At 48.4% G+C, this 26,759-nt stretch overlaps 1 protein-coding gene across 2 annotated transcripts; it reads left to right on the top strand.

Annotated features, from left to right (window-relative positions):
* The first annotated feature begins 523 nt into the window (after positions 1–523).
* Positions 524–22,673, top strand: LOC128828063 (gametocyte-specific factor 1-like). Of its 2 annotated transcripts, none has more exons than XM_054012395.1 (7): positions 524–540; positions 8,090–8,187; positions 10,022–10,148; positions 11,995–12,084; positions 19,040–19,115; positions 21,554–21,648; positions 22,560–22,673. In XM_054012395.1, the coding sequence occupies exons 2-7, from the start codon at positions 8,095–8,097 to the stop codon at positions 22,568–22,570; spliced, it is 492 nt and encodes a 163-aa protein (XP_053868370.1). In that variant the 5' UTR covers positions 524–540; positions 8,090–8,094; the 3' UTR covers positions 22,571–22,673. The 2 variants fall into 2 exon arrangements, with proteins under 2 accessions (XP_053868370.1, XP_053868369.1); XM_054012394.1 differs by lacking the exon at positions 524–540 and adding an exon at positions 3,144–3,176.
* Positions 22,674–26,759: the final 4,086 nt, after the last annotated feature.

Here is a 26,759-nt window from a genome sequence, read left to right as displayed (position 1 = left end):
ACCCCTGCCGGAGGCTTGTACTAACATTGTCCGCTTCAGGGCACAGCACCCTCAGGGAGAATTTGAAGCACCACCAGCAGCCTTTCAAAACAGAGCAAGGTTTTTTAGTGAACTGAAACCCAGCATGGGAAGTCCTTAGGTCAGCAGAGAGAAATAAAGTTAAAGACAGAGTCCATCTGGCCAAGCCAGAGCAATCCACCAGCCAAGTGCTCAGGATGCCAGTTCTGATTCTGGCTCTCTATCTCATTCAGTTCAATCCAGGTGAGAGCAAGCCAGCCTCTTCCAAAAGCCAGCTCGATTCCCTTCCTCCACCTCTTAGTGGAGTTAGTCCTTTGTCTTCAGGCAGAGCCAGGCAGCTTCTCACACTGTAGTGTCAATTGTTCAGTACTTGGGGCTTCTATTGTCTTTTCAGATTCTCTGTTGTTATGGATGGGTTCCCACCAGTTCTTTAAGGACCCATCCTCCCACCCCAGACAGTGACTTAACTCTTTTGCATCCACTGGGTAGCAACGCAAAGTACAGAGGGAAACTACAGTACAGGTAGGAGTCACAAAAATATTACAAGCAACAAAGAGTCTTGTGGCACCTTATAGACTAACAGATGTATTGAAGCATAAGCTTTCGTGGGTGAATACCCACTTCGTCAGACGCATGTAATGGAAATTTCCAGAGGCGGGTATAAATATGCAGGCAAGAATCAGTCTGGAGATAACGAGGTTAGTTCAATCAGGGAGGGTGAGGCCCTCTTCTAGCAGTTGAGGTGTGAACACCAAGGGAGGAGAAACTGCTTTTGTAGTTGGCTAGCCATTCACAGTCTTTGTTTAATCCTGAGCTGATGGTGTCAAATTTGCAAATGAACTGAAGCTCAGCAGTTTCTCTTTGAAGTCTGGTCCTGAAGTTTTTTTTGCTGTGGTGGAATTCTTCCAGCATCTCTTTCCCATGGGTCCAGATGATGAAGATGTCATCAATGTACCATAGGTAGAGAAGGGGCGTGAGTAGACGAGAGCTGAGGAAGCGTTGTTCCAGGTCAGCCATAAAAATGTTGGCATATTGTGGGGCCATGCGGGTGCCCATAGCGGTGCCACTGGTCTGGAGGTATATATTGTCACCAAATTTGAAATAATTGTGTGTGAGGATTGTGACAGTGTACCCCATAAGGCTTTATGGGGGGGTGCTTATAAATGTATGTATGACATAACTGAAATATGTTTTGTGCTGCCTGCGCCATGTAATATATCTCCGTAAAAGTTATGGTCTACTATATCTATTCATCCTATTTGTACATCTAGATCATTTTCTACTTGAGGTTAAGAATATGGGCTGTATGCTGACTTGATTACTAAGTAAGCTTTGTGAGGCATTTAGTCAGCTTCTTTAGGAAGGAATTCGCCAGGTTAAGTACCTGATCAGGAAACACTTGGGGAACAATGCATCTTGGAATGCTCCAATCCACATAAGAAGTCATCCTGGAGACATGCAAGATACCATGCGGACAATGGCTTCGGCCTGTAAAGGCTGAGTCATGCAGGGACATGTGACTTGCCCAGGTGACTCCAGAACTCCATCTTGGAGCTGGACTTTGCATAGGAGGGAGGAGGGGGGTCTCCACCCACAAGAGAGAGTCCATTTAAACCTGTGAGAGACCCCTCCAGAGGGTCTTCGGCTGGCTAAAGAAGGAGCCTCTCCACCCCCCCAGGATACTTGAGGGAAACTGAAACAAAGGACAGTAACTACAGGGGGTGTGAGTGATTGCTGGACCCAGACTAAAAGGAGATTAGCCTGTAAAAGGGAGCATTCTGGAACTGGTGAGGAACTTATCTGTATCTAGTTTGATTAGACATAGTTTTGCGCATTTTATTTTATTTTGCTTGGTGACTTACTTTGTTTTGTCTGTTACTACTTGGAACCACTTAAATCCTATTTTCTGTATTTAATAAAATTACTTTTTATTTAGTAATTTACTCAGAGTATATATTAATACCTGGGGGAGCAAACAACTGTGCATATCTCTCTATCAGTGTTATAGAGGGTGAACAATTTATGAGTTTGCCCTGCATAAGCTTTATGCAGGGTAAAACGGATTTATCTGGGTTTAGACCCCATTGGGAGTGGGCATCTGAGTGCTAGAGACAAACACACTTCTGTAAGCTGTTTTCAGATAATCTTGCAGCTTTGGGACAAGTGATCCAGACCCTGGGTCTGTGTTGCAGCAGACTGGAGTGTCTGGCTCAACAAGACAGGGTGCTGGAGTCCTGAGCTGGCAGGGAAAACAGGAGCAGGGGTAGTCTTTGCACATCGGGTGGCAGCTCCCAAGGGGGTTTCTGTGATCCAACCCATCACAAGGATAAAGTCACAGAGCTCAGCAACCAGTTGTGCTGTGTCATCATCAGGGTTACTGTTCCTGACAGCTTGTATTCCATCTGTTTGTGGGATGTTTGTGTAGAGAGCCTCCACATCCATGGTGGCTAGGATGGTGTTTTCTGGATGATCACCAATACATGTAGTTTTCTCAGGAAATCAGTGGTGTCACAGAAGTAGCTGGGAGTGCTGGTGGTGTAAGATCTGAGAGTCCACATATCCGGATAGTCCTTCAGTGAGAGTGCCATCAGAATATCTGCACTTTCCCACGGGCCCTAACTGGCTGCCTGGCTGGCAGTGCCAGGAAAGAGGTGAGGACCGAGCTGAGCTGTTTGCGGGGCAGTGCGAGAATCTTCCATTGCCATTTGCGTGTTGGGAGATAAGGAGATGAATGAGCCTTCAGCACTGATTCTCTAGCACCTCCCACCATCAAGACCACCACACACAGTGGCTTACTGGCCAGTTGATCATGATGTACATCACAAGAACACCTACGAGCCCAACTGAGATTAGGGCCCTGTCATGCCAGGCGCTGCACAGACACAGAGCAAGAGACGTCCCTGCTCCAGGGGCTTCACAGTCTGAATGGACAGGACAGACACAGGGTGGGTGGGGAAACAGAGGGCAAGCAACTTGCCTAAGTCACACAGCAGGCCAGGGAATAGAAGCCAGGTCTGAGAGATAAGGTAGGAATTTGCCCTCACCTGTGCTAAATAAGTGGCCTATAAAAGGAGCTGAACGCTGCTTAATGAGCAGAGCAGCAGTGGCTGGGCTGGCAGGACAGACACAACTTCCAGAGAAGGATGTTCTGCGAAGTGGTGAGTACAGGCAAGACTCCGTGGGTAGAGTTATGGTAGAGTAAAATCAGAGTTTGGTGCTTAAAATTAGCCTGAAAGACACTTAAAGAGATTGTGTCTCTGGGATTCCCTAGTCAGGTATCTGGTTTCTAGCTCCAATGCTGGTCTCTCTTTACTCAGAGGGTTAGGGGCTGGGAGGGGAAGTAGCTGCTGTGGAAACCTCTTCCTGAGAAAACTGGAGGTGGGAGTTGGAAAAAAACTAAAGGCAGACCAAGTTTCTGAACTGAGAAGCATTGTAGCTTGAGTTGAGATCCTGGGAAGGGGGGTAGAGAGCTAGCAAAGGCTCTTATAAAATATTCAGTAGGAGGCTTTCTAGCCCCCTTAGCCTGTTGAAGCTGTGATAACAGCAATACCTAGCTTTTCTACTGAGCCAAAACACTATGCATCTCAAAGTGCTTGGCAACAGCAGCACAATGCTGTCCCCATTTCCTTGCTGTAATGCTGCAGTATGTGTGCTGAGCTTCTTAGCTCTATGAGCCAGTTCCTTGTGCCGACCCTGTAAGGCAGGAGTTCATAGCATGTCAGGGTTGGAAGGGACCTTAGGAGGTCATCTAGTCCAACCCCCTGCTCAAAGTAGGACCAACCCCAACTAAATCATCCCAGCCAGGGCTTTGTCAAGCCAAGCCTTAAAGATTCCTCCACCTCCCTAGGTAACCCATTCTAGTAGTGCTTCACCACCCTCCTAGAAAATAGTTTTTCCTAATATCCAACCTAGACCTCCCCCACTGCAACTTGAGACCGTTGCTCCTTGTTCTGTCATCTGCTACCACTGAGAACAGTCTAGCTTGATCCTCTTTGGAATCCTCCCTTCAGGTAGTTGAAGGCTGCTATCAAATCCCCCTCACTCTTCTCTTCTGCAGATTAAATAAGCCCAGTTCCCTTAGCCTCTCCTCATAAATCATGTACCCCAGCCCCCTAATCATTTTTGTTGCCCTCAGCTGGACTCTCTCCAATTTGTTCACATGCTTTGTGTAGTGGGGGGGCCCAAAACAGGATGCAGTACTCCAGATGTGGCCTCACCAGTTCTCAACCTTTTCCCTGCTGTTTTTCTACATATAAAAGCCAGGACCAGTATTAGGGCTTAGCAAGCAGGCAACTGCCCAGGGCCCCATGCCACAGGGGGTCCCATGAAGCTAAGTTGCTCAGGCTTCAGCTTTAGCCCTGGTTGGTGGGGCTTGGAGCCCCTGGCTTCAGCCCCATGCAGTGGAGCTTTGGCTTTCTGGGTGCTGGCAAGCCTAATGCTGCCCCTGCTTGGTGGTCCCCCCCCCGAAACCTGCTGGTGGCCCCCCAAAGAGTCTGTTCCCCTGGTTGAGAACCACTGCTGTAAGGCACTGGGGATCTGATTGGCCTTGCCTGGCCCCTTGTGCCATTGCAGGCAGGCAGTGAGGTGAAGTGGCTGTGAAATGCCACTAGCCCAGGATGGGCATTGATGGGCATAGCTATAATGGTATAACACTAGACTAGTCCTGCCAGTCAGCTTCCCAGTGTAGCCAAGCAACACTGCTCAAATGGAGCAAAGTTCTCTTGGTGCTTTGCATACACATCAGGGCTGAGCCCCACCCTGTGTCTCTGAAGAATACTCAGGAGTCCTTACCATGCAGAAAGCAGCACTTAGCACTCTATAAACACTCTCCACTTGGAGACAGACTGGAGACTGAGGCGTGGCCTACACTTAAAACAGCAGTGAAAGTGTTTGAGGAGGTGGCTTTCCTGCAGTGACAGGAGGAGCCCTTCACACAGTGTAGGCTGTTTCTGAGGCCTTGGCTACACTCGCGGATTCACAGCGCTGTGAAGCGCGAGTGTAGTCGCGCCGTCAGCGCTGTGAGAGCTTTCTCGCAGCGCTGCAAGTACTCCACCTCTCCGAGGGGAATAGCTTGCAGCGCTGCACGCTCGCTCGCAGCGCTGCAAGCTGACGCTGATTACACTGGCGCTTCACAGTGCTGCACTCGCTGCGCTCGGGGGGGGTGTTTTTTCACACCCCTGAGCGCAGCAAGTGCAGCGCTGTGAATTGCGAGTGTAGCCAAGGCCTTAGTTATGAAGTTACGCCAGCATAATTACAGCACTGTAGCTATGCTACTATGGACCAGTGCTTCTCAACCTATTGTGAGCTGCATATGCAGCCCACAATGTGTTATGTGGGCCACGTCCAATACTACCTGTATGGCCCTGAGGATGTCATATGGGCTGCAGCATTCTGTGCTGATTGGGCTGCAGGTTGAGAGAGACTGCTATAGACCTTGTAGTGTAGATAAGCACTCACGCTTCAACAGCTGTCTAAATCCCCAGCCAGGTGCCAGCTGAAGTGTCAATATCTCTTGGTGATAACCATGCTCCCAGCCTTGCCCACCTGCTGGTGTGTCTGGGACGGCTCTTTGCCAGCTCCTGCACCGTCCCCATGGCGGGTGGGCAATACTACCAAGGCCTGTGGCTCTTGCCTTGAATCTATGGAGCCTGGTGTCTAGCTAACACCCCAGCTCCTGGAGATGTGACACTGGGAGGATGCTGCTGGTCTTCAGTTACCTAAGGCCTAGCCTTGCTGTAAGGGCGCAGCTGGCCCCTCACTGGGGTTCCTGGGTTGGCCTCTCCCAGTACCCAAGGGAAGGGCCAATGAGAAATCAAGATCCTGAGACTGACAGTCCTCAAGACCAATAGGGAGAGGCCAATGCTCTAGGTCAGCCTGATTAACAGGGCAGGTGGGCCAATGAGGGAGTCAAGCTTGGGGTCCTGTCCTCTGTGAGCTGGAGCTGCCTGAGCCAGCGCAGGGCAGAGCTAAGGGGAGAGCAGTGGGCAGAGCTGGGCCAGAGGCAACGCAGGAGGAGCTGCAGATGCCGGCTGTGCCACCAGTAACACCAAAGCGGCTGGGGAAAGCGAGGGGGCAGCAGGCCCAGCACAGGGAAACACACACACACACACACACACACCCCCCCCAGGCGCGAAGCCTCGCAGGCCGGACTTGGAGGTGGGTCGTGACCAGTAGTGAGCTGGAGCCGGTTTGCGCGAACCGGTTGTTAAATTTAGAAGCCGGTTTAGAACCGGTTGGTAAAAGGGTGGGCAAACTTGGGCCCGCGGGACCATCCTGTCCAGCCTGCCTGAGCTCCCAGCTGGGGAGGCTCCCCCCCCGCCTCACAGAGCCCAGTGCCAGCACTCTGGACTGCTCCTGGGCAGTTCCTGCTGCATGGTAAGGGGGTAGGGCTGTGAGCTCCAGCGAGCCGCGCAGCATCCATACACACTGCCCTGAGCAGCATGGTAAGGGGGCTGGGCCGGGGCCAGGAGGAGGGGCTGGATAAGGGCAGGGAGTGGTTGGAGAGGGCGGAGGTTCTGGGGGTGGTGATCAGGGAATGGGGAACAGGGGGGTTGGGTAGGCGTGGGAGTTCTGGGGGTCTGTCGGGGGGGGGGGGGTGGATGGAGTCAGGGGAATCATGGGACAGGGAGTGGGGCAAGTTGGGTAGGGGGTGGGGCCCTGGGGGGCAGGTAGGGTGGGGTTTCTTGGACTTGTACTCTTCGGGTGGCACTTAATAACCGGTTCCCTACCGGGTCTTTGGCAGCACTTCAGCGGCGGGTCCTTCACTCACTCTGGGTTTTCAAAGTGCTGCCAAAGACCCGGTAGGGAACTGGTTATTAACATTCTGGCAGCTCATCACTGGTCATGATCCCAATGGGGGGCAATGCTGGGGAGCAAGGTCCTGCCCCCTAGAGCCTGAGGGTGCATGGCCACCACCAGAGCAAGTGTCTACCCGCAGTGTCATTGCAGTGCAGTGAGGGCCTGGTGAGGAGGCCTGGGATGGGCGAGGAACAGGCTGTGAACTTCCCTGAAGCCACAGAGATGGCTGGTTGTGGTGTCCCTGTGCCACAGGGTGGGGTCCTTGTGTCTTCGTCTTTCCATTTCTGCATTCTATTATTGTTCCTTGCTGTGTAATAAATCCTATTCAGTTTGAACCAGGGAAGTGGCTGGTGTGGAGAGAGCGCCCCGGAGGAGGGGCACCCTGGCCTAAAAGACCATGACAAGACTAGGGGTGAAGCCTCCCAGGGATCTTAGGGCCCAGCTCTGTCAGGGTTACGAGGACTCTGTTGCATGGGAGAGCAGAAAGGGAGGCCTTCAGGTCAGGCGGGCATCTGGGTAAAGGGAGTGGGAGTGAGGACTCAGATCCATTTGCTGTCTGATTCCACTGGGGTAGTGCAGCAGCCAGGAAAGTTCCCCACATTTCCCTGCTTGCATTGTGGTTGCAGATGAAATCTGAAAACATGATCCTTAAAGTCTCTGATCCTATCATTTATTACTCTTTAAAATCTCATGGTCTCTGAGTGCTTGGAGGAGGCCGTTACCAGGTGTGATCTCACTGAACTTACCCTCAAGGCCCTGATCCCATCCACATTAAAGTCTATCTTAAAGACCCAGTTTTCCCCTGCAGTTTTCCTCAAGTGTGTATGTGTGTGTGTGTGTGTCCTTCCCTGTATCACCTGAGACTGTCCTAGTGTCAGGAAAGTTTCCACTGACAACGGGTGCTACTTTAACCCTGATAACACCCCACCCCCCATTTCTTGCCTGTTTCTAACTGGAGGACTAACCGTTCCCTGCTTCCATGTGCTGCCAACTGCAACCCTAAGAGCTTACTGGCAAGCCACAGCCATGCCATGCCTGAGGTCATCACTTGTACCCTCTGGCCAAATTTCTAACACTGGGAACAGAAACAGCCCAAGCGCCACATAAACAGTGCTGGGGCTCCCCTTTGCTCTCTGCTGGGATCAGCTGTGTGTGGAAGGGGAGAACTGGGCCTTCAAGATGGGGGTGCTAGATGCTGAAGGCATCACCCCCTGGCAGTCTACCCCTCCTCCTGGCCTCACTATCTGTGTATCGTGTGCCTTCTGTTGTGCAGGTGTGATGGATCCTGAGCGGCTCATCCCATGCCCCTATGACAAAAACCACCAGATCCGAGCCTCCAGGTTCCCCTACCACTTGGTCAAATGCGGAGAGGTAAGAAGAGCAAGCAGTGGGACAGTCTGAGGTGCCCAGAGAGGAGATGGCCACCTCTCTCTGTTCCCTGCAAACTATTTTCCTCTGCCTCCAGTGCAAACACAAAATGGAAAATGACTGCCTAGGAAGGAGTACTGCAGAAAAGGATCTGGGGGTTATAGTGGATCACAGACTAAATATGAGTCACAATATTTGGTGTTTTTTGCAATAGTATTACATTATTCTGGGATGTAATGGCAGGAGTGTTGTAAGCAAGACAAAAGAAGTAATTCTTCACCTGTACTCAACACTAATAAGGCCTGAGCTGGAGTATTGTCCCGTTCTAGGCCTTGCACTCCAAGAAAGATGTAGACAAATGGGAGACAGTCCAGAGGAGAACAACAAAAGTGACTAAAGGTCTAAAAAATATAACCTACAAGGAATGACTGAAAAAACTGGGTTTGTTTAGTGTAGAGGAAGGCGGGGGGGGGGGGGGGGGAGGGAGGGAGCAGGGGGGAAGGCAATAGGTCTTGAAGTAGGTAATAGTTGCTATGAAGAGCAGAGTGATAAATTGTTCTCCTTTATCCACTGACAACAGAACAAGAAATCATGGGTTTATATTGCAGCAAGGGAGATTTAGGGATAATCTAGGGAGACTTTTAAGATCTAGCCCATCCCAAGTGTTTATAACACTCGGTCCTGACTCTGTGCAGGGGATGGACTAGATCTACATTTATGTGAAACTCACACTTAGGCTTATTTTCACTGCCCATTTAACTTGGGTGTTGCCCCTACCCTGGCTCTTGTCCATCCACACAAACCCTCTGGCCCATGTGTGGTGGTGCTTAGCCCATGCTTGAGTAGGCGAGCGTCTGATTGCCTCTCTTGGTAATCTGCACTGAAGATCCAGACTTAACCTGATAGTCCTCTAATACTATCCCACAATTCACTGGGGGGAACATAGAGCAGCCCAACTGAGAGCCAGCAGCTACACCTCCTCCCTCTCCTCTGTGCCCCCTCCCCCCTGGAGTCTGAGAGCCTTGCATAAGTAAGTGTGGCCCCAGCAACTTGGGCAGGGCTCTGGTCTGGCTGTTCACCTGAGCTAGGCCAGCCCAAATGCTGATCACCTGAGTTACGTCTTCACTGCAGAGTTAACCCTTGGAGATACCCAGGCTTCAAAAGCTCCTGAACTTCAGGGCAGCTTGGATCCAAGTCTGCCCTGTGTCACTGAGGGGCCCTGGTGTTCAGCCCAAGTCTAGGAAGAGCTAAGGTAGCCTGAAGACAGTCCCCCTCTTCTGCTCCCCACCTCCTCCTGGGCTGGAGCAACCAAGAATCAAATCCAAGAAATTCAGCATTGCTGCAGATGCACCAGGTTTCCTGCACATATCTGTATGTCTACGCAGCAGCTAGGGGAGAGTCTCATGGCCCAGGTAGATGGGCTTACAGTAGTGGGGCTTGAGCTAATACAGTTAAAAATAGCAATGTGGATGGTGTGGCTTGGGCTCTTAAGCCCACTTCACTCTGGAGGTTTGAGAGCCCAAGCACCAGTCCATGCTGTAATGTGGTGTGTACTATTTTTAGTGTGCTACTTCAAGCACCACTAGCTCAAGTCTCTGTCCAGTCTGGAGGCTTGCTCCCAGCTGCAGTGTGTGGACCTACTGAGTGGTGCTCTCTCATTACACACTCGACAAGTCAATGATTTGTTTCCAGCTTGCCAGTCTTCTGGCTCTGATGCATCCCTAGAGATCCTCTCAGCTCCCTCACCCTACAAGCAGCTGTGGAAGCAGTGAGCAGAACCCATGACAGTACCTCCCTGCTGTCTCTGCATAGTGGCATCTTGTGGCTTCTCTTCCAGAATAACAAGCAAAGAGCCAAAGAGCTGGCCACGTGCCCCTACAATGCTCGCCACAAAGTCCCAAAGCGAGAGCTCCAGCTGCACATCTCCACCTGCACAGACAACAGGGCGCCAGAGCTGTTCAGTGGTAAGCTTGGGGGAGTAGAGGGAGCCGGCGGTAGCACACCTGCTTTAATACATGCCTGCTCCTGCTGACTGACTTGACCTGTCCCAGCCTAGGGAGACTGCAAGGGAGTCTGTTCTAGGGCATTTTGCTCCGGACACCAACGCAAGCCCCGAGCAATCTGTAGTTCATGTGTGCATCCCCTGCACTCATCACAACTACTGTAGGTGCACTTGGTCTGAGCAAGGCTGAGTGCTGTCGCCCAGCACATCCCTCTGTACCAGCAGATGCTGGCTTAGCTGCACTGGTATAAATTGTGAACATGCAGAGTTTGCTCTAGTGGCTGACATCCCAGCATAGAACAGGCTGGGCTTGTGCTGCTCTTCCTTCATTGACAGATTCTGCAGGAGTTGGCTAGAAATCCCTTTCCTTCCCCAATGCCCATAGCCTGCAGGAGATGAACAGCTGGCTCAGGAAGTAGCCTCATGGCTAGCTGGGGGGTGTGCTCACTGCCTGGCACAACAGGGGGCAGGTCACCTGGCATCACTGAAGAGTCCTGGTCTCTACCCTCTGCTCATTTGGGGCGGGAGCTCTCCTAACATCTCCTGGGGGAGGGGGGCTGGCCTGCAAACCTGCATCCAGAGAGCAGAGCACTTGGGGCCAGCATTTCTGAAGTGCCCAACACCAGGCTTGGGGTGTTGGGCCCTGCTGAATGGCTAACTAGGTGCTGAGGAGAGCCAGTGGGGAACTTCAGTGTTTTCTGACACAAATGCTTCATTGATCTCCATGAACACCTCATGGGAAAGGGTTCTTTGGGCTTTGACACACACTGCAACTTGGAAAATCTTAATCCCATTCTTTGACTCTTGAAATAAGAAAATCCAGTTTTCTGGTTCAAAATGACAGTTTGAAACTAATTGTAGTTAATCAAAATAGTCAAAAACAAAACACTTTCACTTGAACCAAATTGGCGGAGGGGGCTAGCTGATAAACTTGGTGGGGTTTTTGTGTGGTGGCTTTTACTTTTTGTCCTGCTTTTGGATAGGAAACTCACATTTCCTTGGTTTTCCTGTCTCGGCTGTAATGAGAACTCTGGAAATCAGTGTGTGTACTGAGCCCTATAGGGCCGATGGCATCAGCTCTGCGTGAGCCCTGTTTATACCCTGTTTCCCCGAAAATAAGACATCCTCCGAAAATAAGGCCTACTTACAGTTTTGCCTCTCGTTGTAATATAAGGCATCCCCCCGATAATAAGACCTCCCCGATAATAAGGCATCCACCGATAATAAGGCATTTTTCATTTCTGAAAAATAAGACATCCCCTGAAAATAAGACCTAGCGCATCTTTGGGAGCAAAAATTAATATAAGACACTGTCTTATTTTCGGGGAAACAGGGTAGCAGTGGAACCATATCGGGCCCCATTGTGTAATGTCAGGGTGATTGTGGAGAGTTCTCTGGTCTTCCCAACTAGGGTTGTAGGAGCCAACACTTCTCAGCTTGTCAAGCTGTTTGGCTTTTAAAGGCTTCTCCATTCTGTGCATGGCAGGAACTTGAGGGTGGATGAGCTTGTGCTCTGGGGAACAAAGGCTGTCTAGCTGGCTGGAGTGAGCTGGGGCCAGCGCAGGAGAGCAGAGACCCTGGACACACTTCAGTCTGACCTGAGCCTGGCTCTGAGGAGAATTCAGAGAATTTTCCCCAACTAAGGATCATCTCCAGTTAAATGTGGCCTTTGACCCCCTGTAATGCTGGGCCTGTGGCTAACAGAACTGAGCCATGATCCACTTAGACAATCATGTTTCACTCCTAGATCAGCTACCCTGCTTCTCCTCTTCCTTCCAAGTCCTGTAATGTGTCTCCTCTGCTTGCAGGGACATCAATGACTTTCAGTCCCAAGAAGGAACTGAAAGAGACCCCAAGATCCTGGCAGTGTCCCCCCTGCCAAGAGGACTGGGAGGCAGGTGAGTGTTGGTGAAGAAGCTGTTGTCTCTGTCATTGACATGTGGTACCTATACCTCCCAGGACTTGGCTGAGGCTATGGTTACACTACAAGTGCTATAGTGTAGGTACTTACTACAATAGTGGAAGGAGTTTTTCAGTCACTGAAGTTTAATCCACTCCCTCAAGGAGGCAGCTAGATCAGTGGAAGAATTCTTCCATTGACCCACTGGTGTCTATACCAGGGCTTAGGTTGGCTTAGCTACATCTCTCGGTGGGGAAGGGGGGATGTTTTTTCACACTCTGAAGCAACCTAGGTGTAGACCAGGCCTTAGAGCATGAAACCACACACCATGCTCCTTTAGCTTTACCAGTCACTGCTATACCTTGTCTACACATGGCAGCTGACCAATGTTCAGTGACAATTCCCTGAGTATTTCAGAATCGGTGACTTCAATTCCAATTTCATTTCCTTCATAAGCGAAGTAATCCTGGAATAAAATCATGCTTTGTTCTAAAACCGCCCCCACCTCATTTGGACACTATCCCAGAATAGCTACTCTGGTCAACTCTGCCTGTAGATAACCCAGTTTAGACAGCTGTGGGCTTTTGCTTTTAAATAGGATTAAAGGTTTGGTGTTAAATTGTGGTGGCTAGGGTTTCACTCGACCACTTTAGCACATGCTAAAGTACAACTGCTTTGTCTTGACTAGTTTATTAAACTAAGCTGTATAATGCAATACTTACCACATTTAAATTTTAACCAAGGTGGGTGTGTGGTTAACATGCCAAAATCCTACTGTGGCCAAAGCAAGCTGTAGCTGACAAGGCTGTGTCTATCTCCACTTGGGGAATTTTGGGGGCACTGACAGGCTTACCCCCTCCCCTTTTTTTGCTCCTGCTGAGCTCCCACAGCTTCAATATTGTTGGAGTTTGACATCAAGGCTGTCATCTGGGGCTGCAGGTTTAATGAATATGGTGGCACTTTGTCTCCAGCTGCTGAGGTTTCTCCTGTGCCGGGGTCCTGCTGGCTTATCCAAAGCAGTGGGCGCATCTTCCCTGAAGCCCCATAGCATGGACAAGGCCACCTCCCTGCTGCTAAAATCAGTGAGAGCAACCACTGGCTCCTACAGGGCAGGACTGAGCCCTCCTGCTGGCTCTTGCACAAGTAGTTAACACATTTCAAGGGACCATTCATGGTGAAGTGGCCTGTTAACACCAGTCATGGGGCGGATTGCAGCTGGGGGGAGAAGTTAGTGGATTATCGATTACTATAATAAACCATAAATCCAGTGTGTCTCTTCAGTTAGAAGTCAGCCCCTATACAAGGAGCTGCATATTAACTTCTGAAGAGCCGCATGTGGCTCCAGAGCCAAGGTTGGCCACCCCTGATCTAGACCATCCCTGACAGGTGTTTGTCTAACCTGCTCTTAAGAATGTCCAATGATGGGGATTCCACAACATCACTAGACAACTTTATTCCAGTGCTTAACTGCACTGACAGGAAGCTTCCCCCTGCCCCATGGCTAACCTAAATCTCCCTTACTGCTATTTAAGCCCATTGCTTCTTGTCCTATCTTCAGAGGTTAGAGGACAATTTTCTCCTCCCTCTTCTCCCCCCCCCCCCCCCCCCGCCCCCTTGTAACAGTTTCACGTACATAAAAGATTATCTATCTTTCTCCTTGTCTTTTCTTCTCTGGACTAAACAAACCCAATTTTTTTTCAATCTTCCCTTATAAGTAAGGCTGTGGTTTAGTCACAGGTATTTTACTAAAAGTCATGGGCCGTGTTTTTAAAAAAAAAAAAAAAAAAAGAGAGAGAGTGAGAAAATTCCCAGCCTGTGACTTGTACTATACCCCTGACTAAATCTTGGGAGCGCTGGGGGGTGGAGAACCATGGCCAATGAGAGCTGCTAGGAGCTGAGGGATATGTTTACCTGGGGGGTGGGGGGCTCCCTGGAAGCAGCAACATCACCCAGAGCCCTCATCCCCTCCTGTGCCCCAGCCCTGAGCCCCCTCCCACACCCAAACTGCTCCTCTTGCTGTTGGGTGGGGGGCCCAAGACTGATCCAGCAGTGGCTGGTGCAACTGGCTCAGGTGTTGCCTGGGCTGTTCGGGCAGCCCCGGAGCCAGCTGCACTGGCTGCTGCAGAAGTCATGGAGGTCATGGAAAGTCACAGAATCCATGACCTCTGTGACAAACTCACAGCTTTACTCATAGGCAATGTTACCTCTTAATTTTTTTCCATCCATGTGCAGAATAAATTTGTTATATGCACTGAGGTATGTAGATGTGCACCACCAGTAGAAACACAATCTCTCTAGAGCTAGAGATATCTCGATAAATTTACCATAGTGATAATTACTCCAGCAAGGACAAGTTAGGCATTTTAGAACTCACTACTCAAACTACCATTTACTTCAAACCATTTCTCCAGTTTGTCCACACTTTAAATTTTAATTGTATCCTCCAAAGCACTTGCAACCCCAGCTTGGTATTGTCAGCGAACTTTATACATGTGCTCTGTATGCCAGTTGTTTGAAACCAAATATGGATTCCAGTGTGAGGTGGCAGGGTTGTGCAGTTGGGGGAAGGGGGTTATTTCTCTATTGAAGCAGGTTCTCTTGGGGTATTTGGGTGTCCCCTTCCATGATTGGAGCTACTTCTCTGGAGAGTCCTTTGGTGAAGACAGTTTTGAGTATGTTAAGGTGTATTATCCTGGACTTGCTTCTTCAAGCATATTCTGTAGTATCGGAGAAAGCTGGCTAGATTGTCAGGCTCAACAGGTAGTGATCAATGGCTCCATGTCTAGTTGGCAGCCGGTTTCAAGCGGAGTGTGCCAAGGGTCGGTCCTGAGGCTGGTTTTGTTCAATATCTTCATTAATGATATGGAGGATGGCATGGACTGCACTCTCAGCAAGTTTGCAGATGACCCTAAACTGGGAGGAGTGGTAGATACGCTGGAGGGTAGGGATAGGATACAGAGGGACCTAGACAAATTAGAGGATTGGGCCAAAAGAAACCTGATGGGGTTCAACAAGGACAAGTGCAGAGTCCTGCACTTAGGACAGAAGAATCCCATTCACTGTTACAGACTAGGGACCAAATGGCTAGGAAGCAGTCCTGCAGAAAAGGACCTAGGGGTTACAGTGGACGAGAAGCTGGATATGAGTCAACAGGGTGCCCTTCTTGCCAAGAAGGCTAACGGTATTTTGGGCTGTATAAGTAGGGGCATTGCCAGCAGATTGAGGGATGTGATCATTCCCCTCTATTCAACATTAGTGAGGCCTCCTCTAGAGTACTGTCCAGTTTTGGGCCCCCCACTCCAAGAAGGATGTGGAAAAATTGGAAAGAGTGCAGCGGAGGGCAACAAAAATGATTAGGAGGCTGGAGCACAGATCTTATGAGGAGAGGCTGAGGGAACTGGGATTGTTTAGCCTGCAGAAGAAGGAGGGGGGATTTGATAGCTGCTTTCAACTACCTGAAAGGGGGTTCCAAAGAGGATGGATCTAAACTGTTCTCAGTGGTAGCAGACGACAGAACAAGGAGTAATGGTCTCAAGTTGCAGTGGGGGAGGTTTAGGTTGGATATTAGGAAAAACGTCTTCACTAGGAGGGTGGCAAAGCACTGGAATGGGTTACCTAGGGAGGTGGCGGAATCTCCTTCCTTAGAGGTTAAGGTCAGGCTAGACAAAGCCCTGGCTGGGATGGTTTAGTTGGGGATTGGTCCTGCTTTGAACAGGGGGTTGGACTAGACCTCCTGAGGTCCCTTCCAACCCTGATATTCTAGGATTTATTTGGGCATAAGCTTTTGTGGATTAACACCCCACACACACACACTTCCTCAGATGCATAGAGTGAAAATTACAGATGCAGGTATAAATATATTCCCATAAGAAAAGGGAGTTACCTCATAAGTGGAGAACCAGTGTTGACAAGGCCAATTCAATCAGGGTGGATGTGGTCCACTCCCAATAATTGATGCTGATCAGGTGGTTCCTCGGTTTCTTTGAAAGTGTGTGGCACAATCTCTCACCATAGTTAGTGTAGTATGGCGATGAATTTTTTTTACCTTCAGTCCATTTGGTATGTTGTCCATCTGTTTGCACTTGGAGAGGATGTCTGTCTATCTGTGCAAAAGCTTATGCCCAAATAAATCTGTTAGCCTTTAAGGTGCCACTGGACTCCTCATTGTTTTTGTGGATACAGACTAACACAGCTACCCCTCTGATACTTGGCACCATGCAAGGCACTGAACTTATTCATAGATTCATAGATTCTAGGACTGGAAGGGACCTCGAGAGGTCATCGAGTCCAGTCCCCTGCCCGCATGGCAGGACCAAATACTGCCTAGACCATCCCTAATAGACATTTATCTAACCTACTCTTAAATATCTCCAGAGACGGAGATTCCACAACCTCCCTAGGCAATTTGTTCCAGTGTTTAACCACCCTGACAGTTAGGAACTTTTTCCTAATGTCCAATCTAGACCTCCCTTGCTGCAGTTTAAACCCATTGTTTCTGGTTCTATCCTTAGAGGCTAAGGTGAACAAGTTCTCTCCCTCCTCCTTATGACACCCTTTTATATACCTGAAAACTGCTATCATGTCCCCTCTCAGTCTTCTCTTTTCCAAACTAAACAAACCCAGTTCTTTCAGCCTTCCTTCATAGGTCATGTTCTCAAGACCTTTAATCATTCTTGTTGCTCTTCTTTGGACCCTTTCCAGTTTCTCCACATCTTTTTTAAAATGCGGCGCCCAGAACTGGACACAATACTCCAGCTGAGGCCTAACCAGAGCAGAGTAGAGCGGAAGAATGACTTCTCGTGTCTTGCTCACAACACACCTGTTAATGCATCCCAGAATCATGTTTGCTTTTTTTGCAACAGCATCACACTGTTGACTCATATTTAGCTTGTGGTCCACTATAACCCCTAGATCCCTTTCTGCCGTACTCCTTCCTAGACAGTCTTTTCCCATTCTGTATGTGTGAAATTGATTTTTCCTTCCTAAGTGGAGCACTTTGCATTTGTCTTTGTTAAACTTCATCCTGTTTAACTCAGCCCATTTCTCCAATTTGTCCAGATCATTTTGAATTATGACCCTGTCCTCCAAAGTAGTTGCAATCCCTCCCAGTTTGGTATCATCCGCAAACTTAATAAGCGTACTTTCTATGCCAATATCTAAGTCGTTGATGAAGATATTGAACAGAGCCGGTCCCAAAACAGACCCCTGCGGTACCCCACTCGTTACGCCTTTCCAGCAGGATTGGGAACCATTAATAACAACTCTCTGAGTACGATTATCCAGCCAGTTATGCACCCACCTTATAGTAGCCCCATCTAATTTGTATTTGCCTAGTTTATCGATAAGAATATCATGCGAGACCATATCAAATGCCTTACTAAAGTCTAGGTATACCACATCCACCGCTTCACCCTTATCCACAAGGCTCGTTATCCTATCAAAGAAAGCTATCAGATTGGTTTGACATGATTTGTTCTTCACAAATCCATGCTGGCTGTTCCCTATCACCTTACCACCTTCCAAGTGTTTGCAGATGATTTCCTTAATTACTTGCTCCATTATCTTCCCTGGCACAGAAGTTAAACTAACTGGTCTGTAGTTACCTGGGTTGTTTTTATTTCCCTTTTTATAGATGGGCACTATATTTGCCCTTTTCCAGTCTTCTGGAATCTCTCCCGTCTCCCATGACTTTCCAAAGATAATAGCTAGAGGCTCAGATACCTCCTCTATTAGCTCCTTGAGTATTCTAGGATGCATTTCATCAGGCCCAGGTGACTTGACTTAGCCGTATGAAGTGGAAATCCAGAAACTTCATGGGAAAAACTCGCACAAATACAGACTATGGTGAGAGATTGTGCCACATACACTCAAAGAAACTGAGAAACCACCTGATCAGCATCAGTTATTGGGAGTGGATCACATCCACCCTGATTGACTTAGCCTTTTCAACAGTGGTCTTTAAGATGTCACTGGATTTATGGCTTATTCCAACAATCTGTAACCCACTAACATTTCCCCCCAGCTGCCTTCCGAGGGGTTTTAACAAGTCACTTCACCTTGAATGGTCCTTTAGTATAAGTAGTTAGCACATATTCTAAACAATCTGTTCCACCCTGTGTTTTAGCTGTGATGCTCTGAGTACCTTTCCCAGCCCTGAAGAAGAGTTCTTTGTGGTTCCAAAGCTTGCCTCTCTCTCCAACTGACATTGATCCACTAAAAGATCTCGCCTCGCCTCCCCTCCCCTGTTTCTCTCACATTCTGGGACGGACACTGCTACAACAACACTGCAAACATCTCATGAGTGGTCAGCCTTGTCAGTCTCTTGCAAACAAGTCTATATCCTGCTCCATCCCTCTGTGCCAGGCCCCAGCCCTGTCAATTGCAAGCTTAACTGTTGTGCCGGTATAAAACTTCTCTAGCCTGTTACTGAGGGCCTGAGCATGTAGCCATTTAGGGTGTTGGCAGTGCTCCCAAATCCCAAGAGAACCCCTTCCAACAGACCAGCTAGCACCCCTGGCATTGTGGTTCCCCTACATGCCCATGCCCCTTATAACTCAGGAGGGCAGCAGGAGCAGGGCTAGCACAGTGGGCATTCATAAGAATGGCCATACTGGGTCAGACCAATGGTCCATCTAGTCCAGTATCTGGTCTTCTGACTGTGGTCAGCACCAGCTGCTTCAGAGGGAATGAACAGTACAGGGCAACTTTCAAGTGGTCCAGTCCCAGCTTCTAGCAGTTAGAGGCTTAGGATGCCCAGGGCATAGAGTTGCATCTTCCTTCTGAAACACAGCTCAGGAGAACTGTGGAACACTGTCTGTTCCAAGTAAGTGGGCTGGTGAGAGAGCAGGGCCAATGGCCTCTAGTTCATGTTATCTATAGGTGTAAAGTCATGGTGTATTAAACCTGTCCAGAAGCCTTTCATTGTGCATTCACACTAAGCTTTTCCTCCTCAGACGCAGATGAGTCTGGTGCTACTTCTCCTTTTGTTCTTGGCTCCAAGACAAATCTTACCTTTGACTTGTGCTTAAGGTAAGAGCTAACTCTCCTCTCACGTCTTCTCAGATCAGGCTGGGTCCCTCACAGATGTGAATGTCCCAGCTCTACTAGTGATAAGAGCTATGGCACTGGCAGTGCTGCTAACTGGGATAACTTTATTGCAAGTCTCATGATCCTGGGTGGCTTTTTTTGTAAAGCCCCAGCGGCTGGGAAGCTGAATGATTTACAAGTGTCTAGCCCTGCTGGTTGAGAGGAAAGGTTGAAAACATGGACTGTGTAAGCCTAAATGCTCAGTAACCAGCAGGCAAAAAGAAACCAACTCCTAGGATTTCATGGGATTTTGAGGCCTGACTTTTAGGCTGGTTTGTGTTTACCACTTGGGGCTGGCCACACTGTCTGGCCAGCTGGGCTCTTGGCCCTCTAACAGCTCTGTGCACTCCTGCAATAGTCACTCGTGGATACTGCCATTCTAGGTGGGTGACCAGACATCTAATGGAACTTCCCTAGAAACATCCTTGCAATACCCAAGGCTGTAATGGGCCTGCTTCTGCTCATGTTACACCCATGCAATCTGCAGCCCTTAGGTTGTGCAGGTGTAACTGAGGTCAGAACTGGGCCAGTACATGGTTCTGCTGGGCATAAATGGAGCCACCAAGAGAACTGCTTGGAGACTCCTGCCTGAGTTTGCAGGGGTAGGAAAGAACTGATGTGCCCAGGTCTCACCGATAATGTGAACACTGTCACAAGGCAGCTGGCCCCATAGGTCTTGGCCCCATCTGTGACATGTTTTTCCCCAAGTGGGGAAAATGAAAGTCATGTGACTGGGTCATGTGACCCACCAATCAGGTCTCTGTGATAGGTAAGGAAAAGTCCTGGGGAAGCTGCAGAGAAGAAGGCGGCTCCAGCTGGGTAGGCCTGGGAGCAGCCTGCCAAGGCAAGTAAGGCTCCAGGCAGAAAGGCCTGTGAGTGGTGTGATGAGTGGGAAGGAGGCAGTAATCATGTTTGAAATACAGTGCTCTGTTTCTGTCCACCCCCGCACCCCATGCGTGAGGGAGGAAGCCCAACCCAATTTCTGCTCCTTTGAGTCTATCAGGATCCAAAACATCTGTCAGGGCCAGAGTCTATTAAATTCCATTAGCAATTTCACAGACCTGCATGGAGCTTCTCCTAGCTTATACCCATGTAACTGAGAGCATTGGGGCTCCTTGGTCCTTAACCTTTCTCATGGCTTAGGGCTTGTCTTCACTTAGTGCTACAGCTGTAGTGCTTTAGTGAAGATGGGAGGGTGTCGCTAATCCACCTCCCCGAGAGGCGGTAGCATGTCGATGGCAGAAGCCCTCTTGTCGACACAGCATTGTCTACCTGGGGGGCTAGGGCGGTATAGCTACATGGCTTGGGGGGGGTGGGGTACACCTGGCCTCGGACAATGCAGTGTGGCAAGTGAGCAAGCTCTTGAACCCTGGCAGCACAGGGGCACTAGGGGCAGGGGATCCAGAGTTCAATGGAATGGAAGCCACACTGTAGCTTTGGGGGTCAAACAGCTGAACACCAGAGATGTGGGGGGCTCTGACTGGAAGTGAAATGTCCCTCTAAGGGAACGCAGGCTGAGTTCCAAAGCAAGACTGGATATGCAGGAGCAGTCAGCTGTTGGCTGCTTCACCCTGAAATCCTTGCTTTGTGAGTGGAACATGTCCAGCTCCTTCCCCCCGTTTAAACACATGGCAGCAGGAAATGCTGACTTATGCCAGTTAATGCAAATGTGCTTTCTAAGCAGGGTTCAAGTGGTGGTAGCACCTGGGGACCTCAGATGGGGAGCAGGACCCTGCTGTGCTAGGGGCTGGGCAAACAAGCCAAGACTGCTCATGCCCCAGAGAGCTCATGATCCAGACACTGTGGGCACGTTCTACACAAACCCTCCTGGCCAGGAGTAAAATCCATGCAGGTGTCTGAACAGCTGCTGTTTGCGAAGGTGGGAGGGGGCCATCGTTCACCTGGGCTGAAGGTCCAAGCTCACATGTGGGCTGCATTGGGAAGGTACATGGCAGCTTACAACCAAGGCATTGCCCCTGCTCCTGGGACAAGACTGACTTGTTACCAGGGGTATTGTGGGGGAAACAATCCAGTGCACGCTGACATGGAACAGGATAGAGAGACCCTGCCAGGACTCGCTAAGGGAAAGCCCAGCTGGCAGAAGGGGGAACCCTCAAGCACACACAGGTGGCAGATCCAAGGGAATGCCATGGGGTCCTATTCAGCTCTGAAAAGCCAGTTCTAAATAACCTGGACTAAGGTGCATGTGGCAGTGGGGATGGGGCTTATGGAGGCAGGGTCCCGTGATGCAGGCATGTTCCATGCAGAAAGCATGTGGGAGCTGTCTGCAGGGACTATCTGGCAGCCTGACATGGGCTATGCTAACTCGTCATCCTGGTGTATGTGTACTAACTCCTCTCCATTTCTGTCTCATTGTCCAGTCTTGGTGAGAGAGGCCAGGATGGAAACCAGCAAATGCAGGCCGTGAGCACCTCAGCAGCAGCATGGACTCCAAAGGGTCACTCCTGGAGAAATGGTACGAGGCCAGGACACCATGGGAGTGGGACTAAACTGTTAACTGTCTGGGAGGTAGGGAAGGGTCATGACATAACATCAAGTTTATCACAAGAGCCTGTATGTCCCTGCTGTACTGAGTCAGCCCTGAGTCTTACTGTACTCCTATCTTGGGCATGTCTTGTACTCTAGGACATTTGCTGTCTGGTCTCTGAAGGGACTAGTTACTAAGGTACTTGCTCAAGGCACACTGCTTTCATGAGCAGAACAATCCCATGGAATGAGGGAGCAGTCGAACTAAGATCCCAAATGAGGGTGGACTCCAACAAAGCTGCTCCCTGCCCAAAGTGAATGTTACTGAACTAGTGTCACTTCCTGAAAGCATGGCGTCCTAGAGGACTTTCCTCCACTAGAAACAGGCTGATGTTGCTTTTGAGTCAGAAGCTCTCTGGGGCTATATAGTGCACGCTAAAATAGTGCCCTCTTGCATAAGTAACATGTGACCCTAAGGCCTGGTCTGTGTACAGATCTTGTACTGGGGCAATTGGGTCAGTGAGGGGTGATACTTTTTAGCACTGTAGTCCCCAGTACCACCCCTAGTGTGGTTGTAGTTCTACATGTTTATATCAGTAGAGCTTATTCACCTTCTCATATAGGAATAGCTATCCCAGGACTAGGACTCCGGTACCAGCATAACTGCCTCAACACTAGGGTGCATCACTTTAACTGTACTGGTATAGCCGGTGGTTCAACCCTTCGATTTGATGCCTTGGCTTCTGACTCTGAAAACATGGTCATCTTCTGTAACCTTGACATAACTCAATCATGGCATGTGACATTACAGCAGGACCTGCTGTTTATAAACGTAGTACCTTCCCCCACCTGTTGTCTGTCCTCATTCCTCTCTCTCTCTCTCTCTCTCTCTCTCTGCAGGCTGTCTGTGAGGCTCCTGCTATGGGAAAGAGCAGCCTGGAGAAGAATGGAAGCTTTTAAACTTGTAGATTTCCCCAATAGCCATTTTAGACACGTTCTTAATGTCCAGACTGAGAAATAAAACCTCCCTTTGTATCAACAGTGTGGTGTGTTCTCTGCTTCCTGAAGAGACCATGTCAATAGCCTGACAGGTGCCCTAGTGCCACTTTAACCCTTCTGAAAAGTGCATTTCCCATCTACTCTTCCTTCCCAACAGAGGTGGCTTGGATGAATGAACCCTTCATTGCCTTTGAGGAGCGATTAATAAGACTGGGACTCTTCAGCTTGGAAAAGAGACAACTAAGGGGGCACATGATAGAGGTCTATAAAATGACTGGTGAGGAGAAAGTGAATAAGGGAGTATTATTTACTCCTTCTCCTAACACAAGAACTAAGGGTAACCAAGTGAAATTACTAGGCAGCAGGTTTAAAACAAAAGGAAGCATTTCTTCACATAACGCACAGCCAACGTGTGGAACTCCTTGCCAGAGGATGTTGTGAAGGCCAAGACTATAACAGGGTTCAAAAGAACTAGATAAGTTCATGGAGGATAGTTCCACCAATGACTATTAGCCAGGCTGGGCAGGGATGGCATCCCTAGCTTTTGTTTGCCAGAAGCTGGAAATGGGCAACAGGGGGTGGATCACTTGATTACCTGTTCTGTTCATTCTCTCTGGGACATATGGCATTGGCCATTGTCAGAAGACCGGATACTGGGATAGATGGACTATTGGTCTGACCCAGTATGGCCGTTCTTATGCCTCTTAAGATCTAGTGGCCTCGTATAGCCTGACCTAGTTATCACAGGCCAGGAATTTCATTGTTACCCCCATATCAAGCCTAGTAACCTGTTTGACTAAAGCATCTGCCAAAAGGCCTCCAGCCTGGATTTGAAGACCCCCTCCCCCTCCCCCCCCGCCGAGAAGGAGAATCCATCCGCTTCCCATGGGAGTTTATTCCAAGGGGTAATCATCACCACTATGAGAAATGTGCCTTATTTGTAATTTGAATCTGTCTGGTTGCTTTCACCTTCAGCTACTGCTTCTTGCTCTAACTTTCTCCCCTCGACTGAAGAGCCCTCTAGATCCCAAGGGAGGTATGCTAAGCTGAACAGCCTGAGCTCCCTGGGTCTCACTGCAAGGCATCTTCTCCAGCCCTTGAACCATTTCTGTAGCTCTTTTCTGCACCCTACTCCATTTTTTAACACTTATTTAAATTAGGGCTGTGGATTAATTGCAGTTAACTCATGATTAACTCAAAACAATTAATCATGATTAATCACACTGTTAAACAATAGAATACCAATTGAAACTTATTAAATATTTTGGATGTTTTTCTACACTTTCAAATATATCCATTTCAATTACAACACAATACAAAGTTTCATAGTAGCAGCCATGTTAGTCTGTATCCACAAAAAAGAACAGGAGTACTTGTGGCACCTTAGAGACTAACAAATTTATTAGAGCATAAGCTTTCGTGGACCACAGCCCGCTTCTTCGGATGCATATAGATACAATACAAAGTGTACAGCACTCACTATTATTTTTATTACAATATTTGCACTGTAAAAATGATAAAAATTTTCAATTCACCTCATACAGGTACTGTAGTGCAATCTCTTTATCATGAAAGTGCAACTTACAAATGTAATGGGTTTTTTGTTGCATAACTGCACTCAAACAAAACAATGAAAAACTTTAGACCCTACAAGTCCACTCAGTCCTACTGCTTGTTCAGCCAATCGCTCAGACAAACAAGTATGTTTACATTTGCAGAATATAATGCTGCCTGCTTCTTGTTTACAATGTCACCTGAAAGTGAGAACAGGCATTCACATGGCACTGTTGTAGCTGGCATAGCAAGATATTGCTGTTGGTCCTGCTTTGAGCAGGGGATTGGACTAGATGACCTCCTGAGGTCTCTTCCAACCCTAATATTCTATGATTCTATATTTACAGGCCAGATGCACTAAAAATTCATATGCCCCCTCATGCTTAGGCTATCGTTCCAGAGGACATGCCTCCATGCTGATGACGCTCGTTCAAAAAAATAATGCGTTAATTAAATTTGTCACTGAACTCCTTGGGGGAGAATTGTATGTCACCTGCTCTGTGTGGTTTTTTTGCCCACATTCTGCCATATATTTCATGTTCTAGCAGTCTCAGATGATGACCCAGCACATGTTGTTGTTCATTTTAAGAACACTTTCACTGCAAAATTGACAAAAGGCAAAGACTATATCAATGTGAAATTTCTAAATCTAGCTACAGCACTCGACCCAAGATTTAAGAATCTGAGGTGCCATCCAAAATCTGAGGGGTGAGGTGTGCAGCATGCTTTCAGAAGTCTGAAAAGAGCAACACTCTGATGCGGAAACTACAGAACCCAAACCACCAAAAAAGAAAATCAACCTTCTGCTGGTGGAAACTGACTCAGATGATGAAAATGAACATGTATCGGTCTGCTCTGCTTTGGATTGTTATTGAGCAGAACCCATCATCAGTATGGATGCATGTCCTCTGGAATGGTGGTTGAAGCATCAAGGGACATATGACTCTTTAGTGCATCTGGCATGTAAATATTTTGTGATGCCGTCTACAACAGTGCCATGCAAAGGCCTGTTCTTGCTTTCAGACGACACTGTAAACCAGAAGCAGGCAGCATTATATTCTGCAAATGTAAACAAATTTGTTTGAGTGATTGGCTGAACAAGTAGTAGGACTGAGTGGACTTGTAAGCTCTAAAGTTTTACATTGTTTGTTTTATTTTTTAATGCAGGTTTTTTGGTACATAATTCTACACTTGTAAGTTCAACTTTCATGAGAAAGAGATTGCACTCCAGTACTTGTATTGGGTGAATTGAAAAATACTATTGTTTGTTTTTTACAGTGCAAATATTTGTAATCAAAAATATAGTGAGCACTGTACAATTTGTATTGTGTTGTAATTGAAATAAATATATTTGAAAATGTAGAAAACATCCAAAAATATTCAAATAAATAGTATTCCATTATTGTTTAATTCTTTTAATTGCTTGACAGCCCTAATTTAAGTTTTTAAAAAAAGCCAGCTGGCGGTACTGGATGCAGTATTCCCATATCTGTCTCACCAAGGCCAGTTAAAGAGGTAAAATCATCTCACTACTCCTTTTTAAACAGACATGGATTATATTAGTCCTCTCTGCTGTAGCATCACACTGGGAGTTCACAAGCGGCTTCTTTTCATCTATGACCTGTAAATCCTCTTCGGCCAGTGCTGTCCAGGATCCAGTCCCCAATTCGGTAGGTATGGCCTGCGTTCCTTGTTCTGAAATGGCTGTTCCTTGCATTTGGCGGTAGTAAAATCAATGTTGTTTGAAGGGGCCCAGCTTAGCCTGTATTTTCAGTCTTCTGAACATATTGTCCCATATCTTCTAACAGTGACTTGCTTTCTTCCTTTGAAGCTAGTTGCAACCCTGCAGAGGCTCTCACTTTTGGATGGTGGTATCGAAACTGTGCTAAAGCCTCTTTACAGGTAAAGGGTTCTGTGCTCCCCCCTCCCTGCAACAAGACAGTGGATCTATTAATTGGGCTGCATGCAGCATAGTCTACCCCGGTACAAGGTGCATTTGTCACAGGCTGCTGTCCCTTTGCGTGAGAGCTACCACCAGAGGGTTGCATACATCATAGCTTCTGTAGGCTGAGTTAATTGTGAACAGCAGGGATTCCTTGGGTGCTCCCACTTCTTCCCCTACCAGCTCTGTGTCATCCTCTCATTCCCCTGCACTTTAGCAACTCCCTAAAGCCCCCTTAGACAGGGGCTGTATGTACGTCATACCAAGAGTCCCCCATATCCCCTCCATGCTGGAGTCCTTAATTCTTCCCCCATGGCAGGGGTTGTGTGTGCATGCTCCTCCCCTCCCAATTGCATTCAGAAGTTGTGCTCTCTCCAAACAGAGATGCCATCAAGTTGAGTGCAGTGTTGTAGCCATGTTGGTCCTAGGATATTAGAGAGAAGGTGGGTGAGGTGATCTCTCTTACTGGACCAACTTCTGCTGGGGAAAGCTTGTCTCTGGACTCACCACCTTGCATGTAAGGCCTTGCAAACTGGGCCAAAAATCACTCTGTTGGACTCTTCTGTTGTTTTAGCTATAGGTAAAACTCTAGCCTGTCTACAGGG

Source organism: Malaclemys terrapin, chromosome 23 (assembly GCF_027887155.1).
Source record: "Malaclemys terrapin pileata isolate rMalTer1 chromosome 23, rMalTer1.hap1, whole genome shotgun sequence".
NCBI lineage: Eukaryota > Metazoa > Chordata > Testudines > Emydidae > Malaclemys > Malaclemys terrapin.
This window is presented reverse-complemented; position numbering and strand designations above follow the sequence as displayed.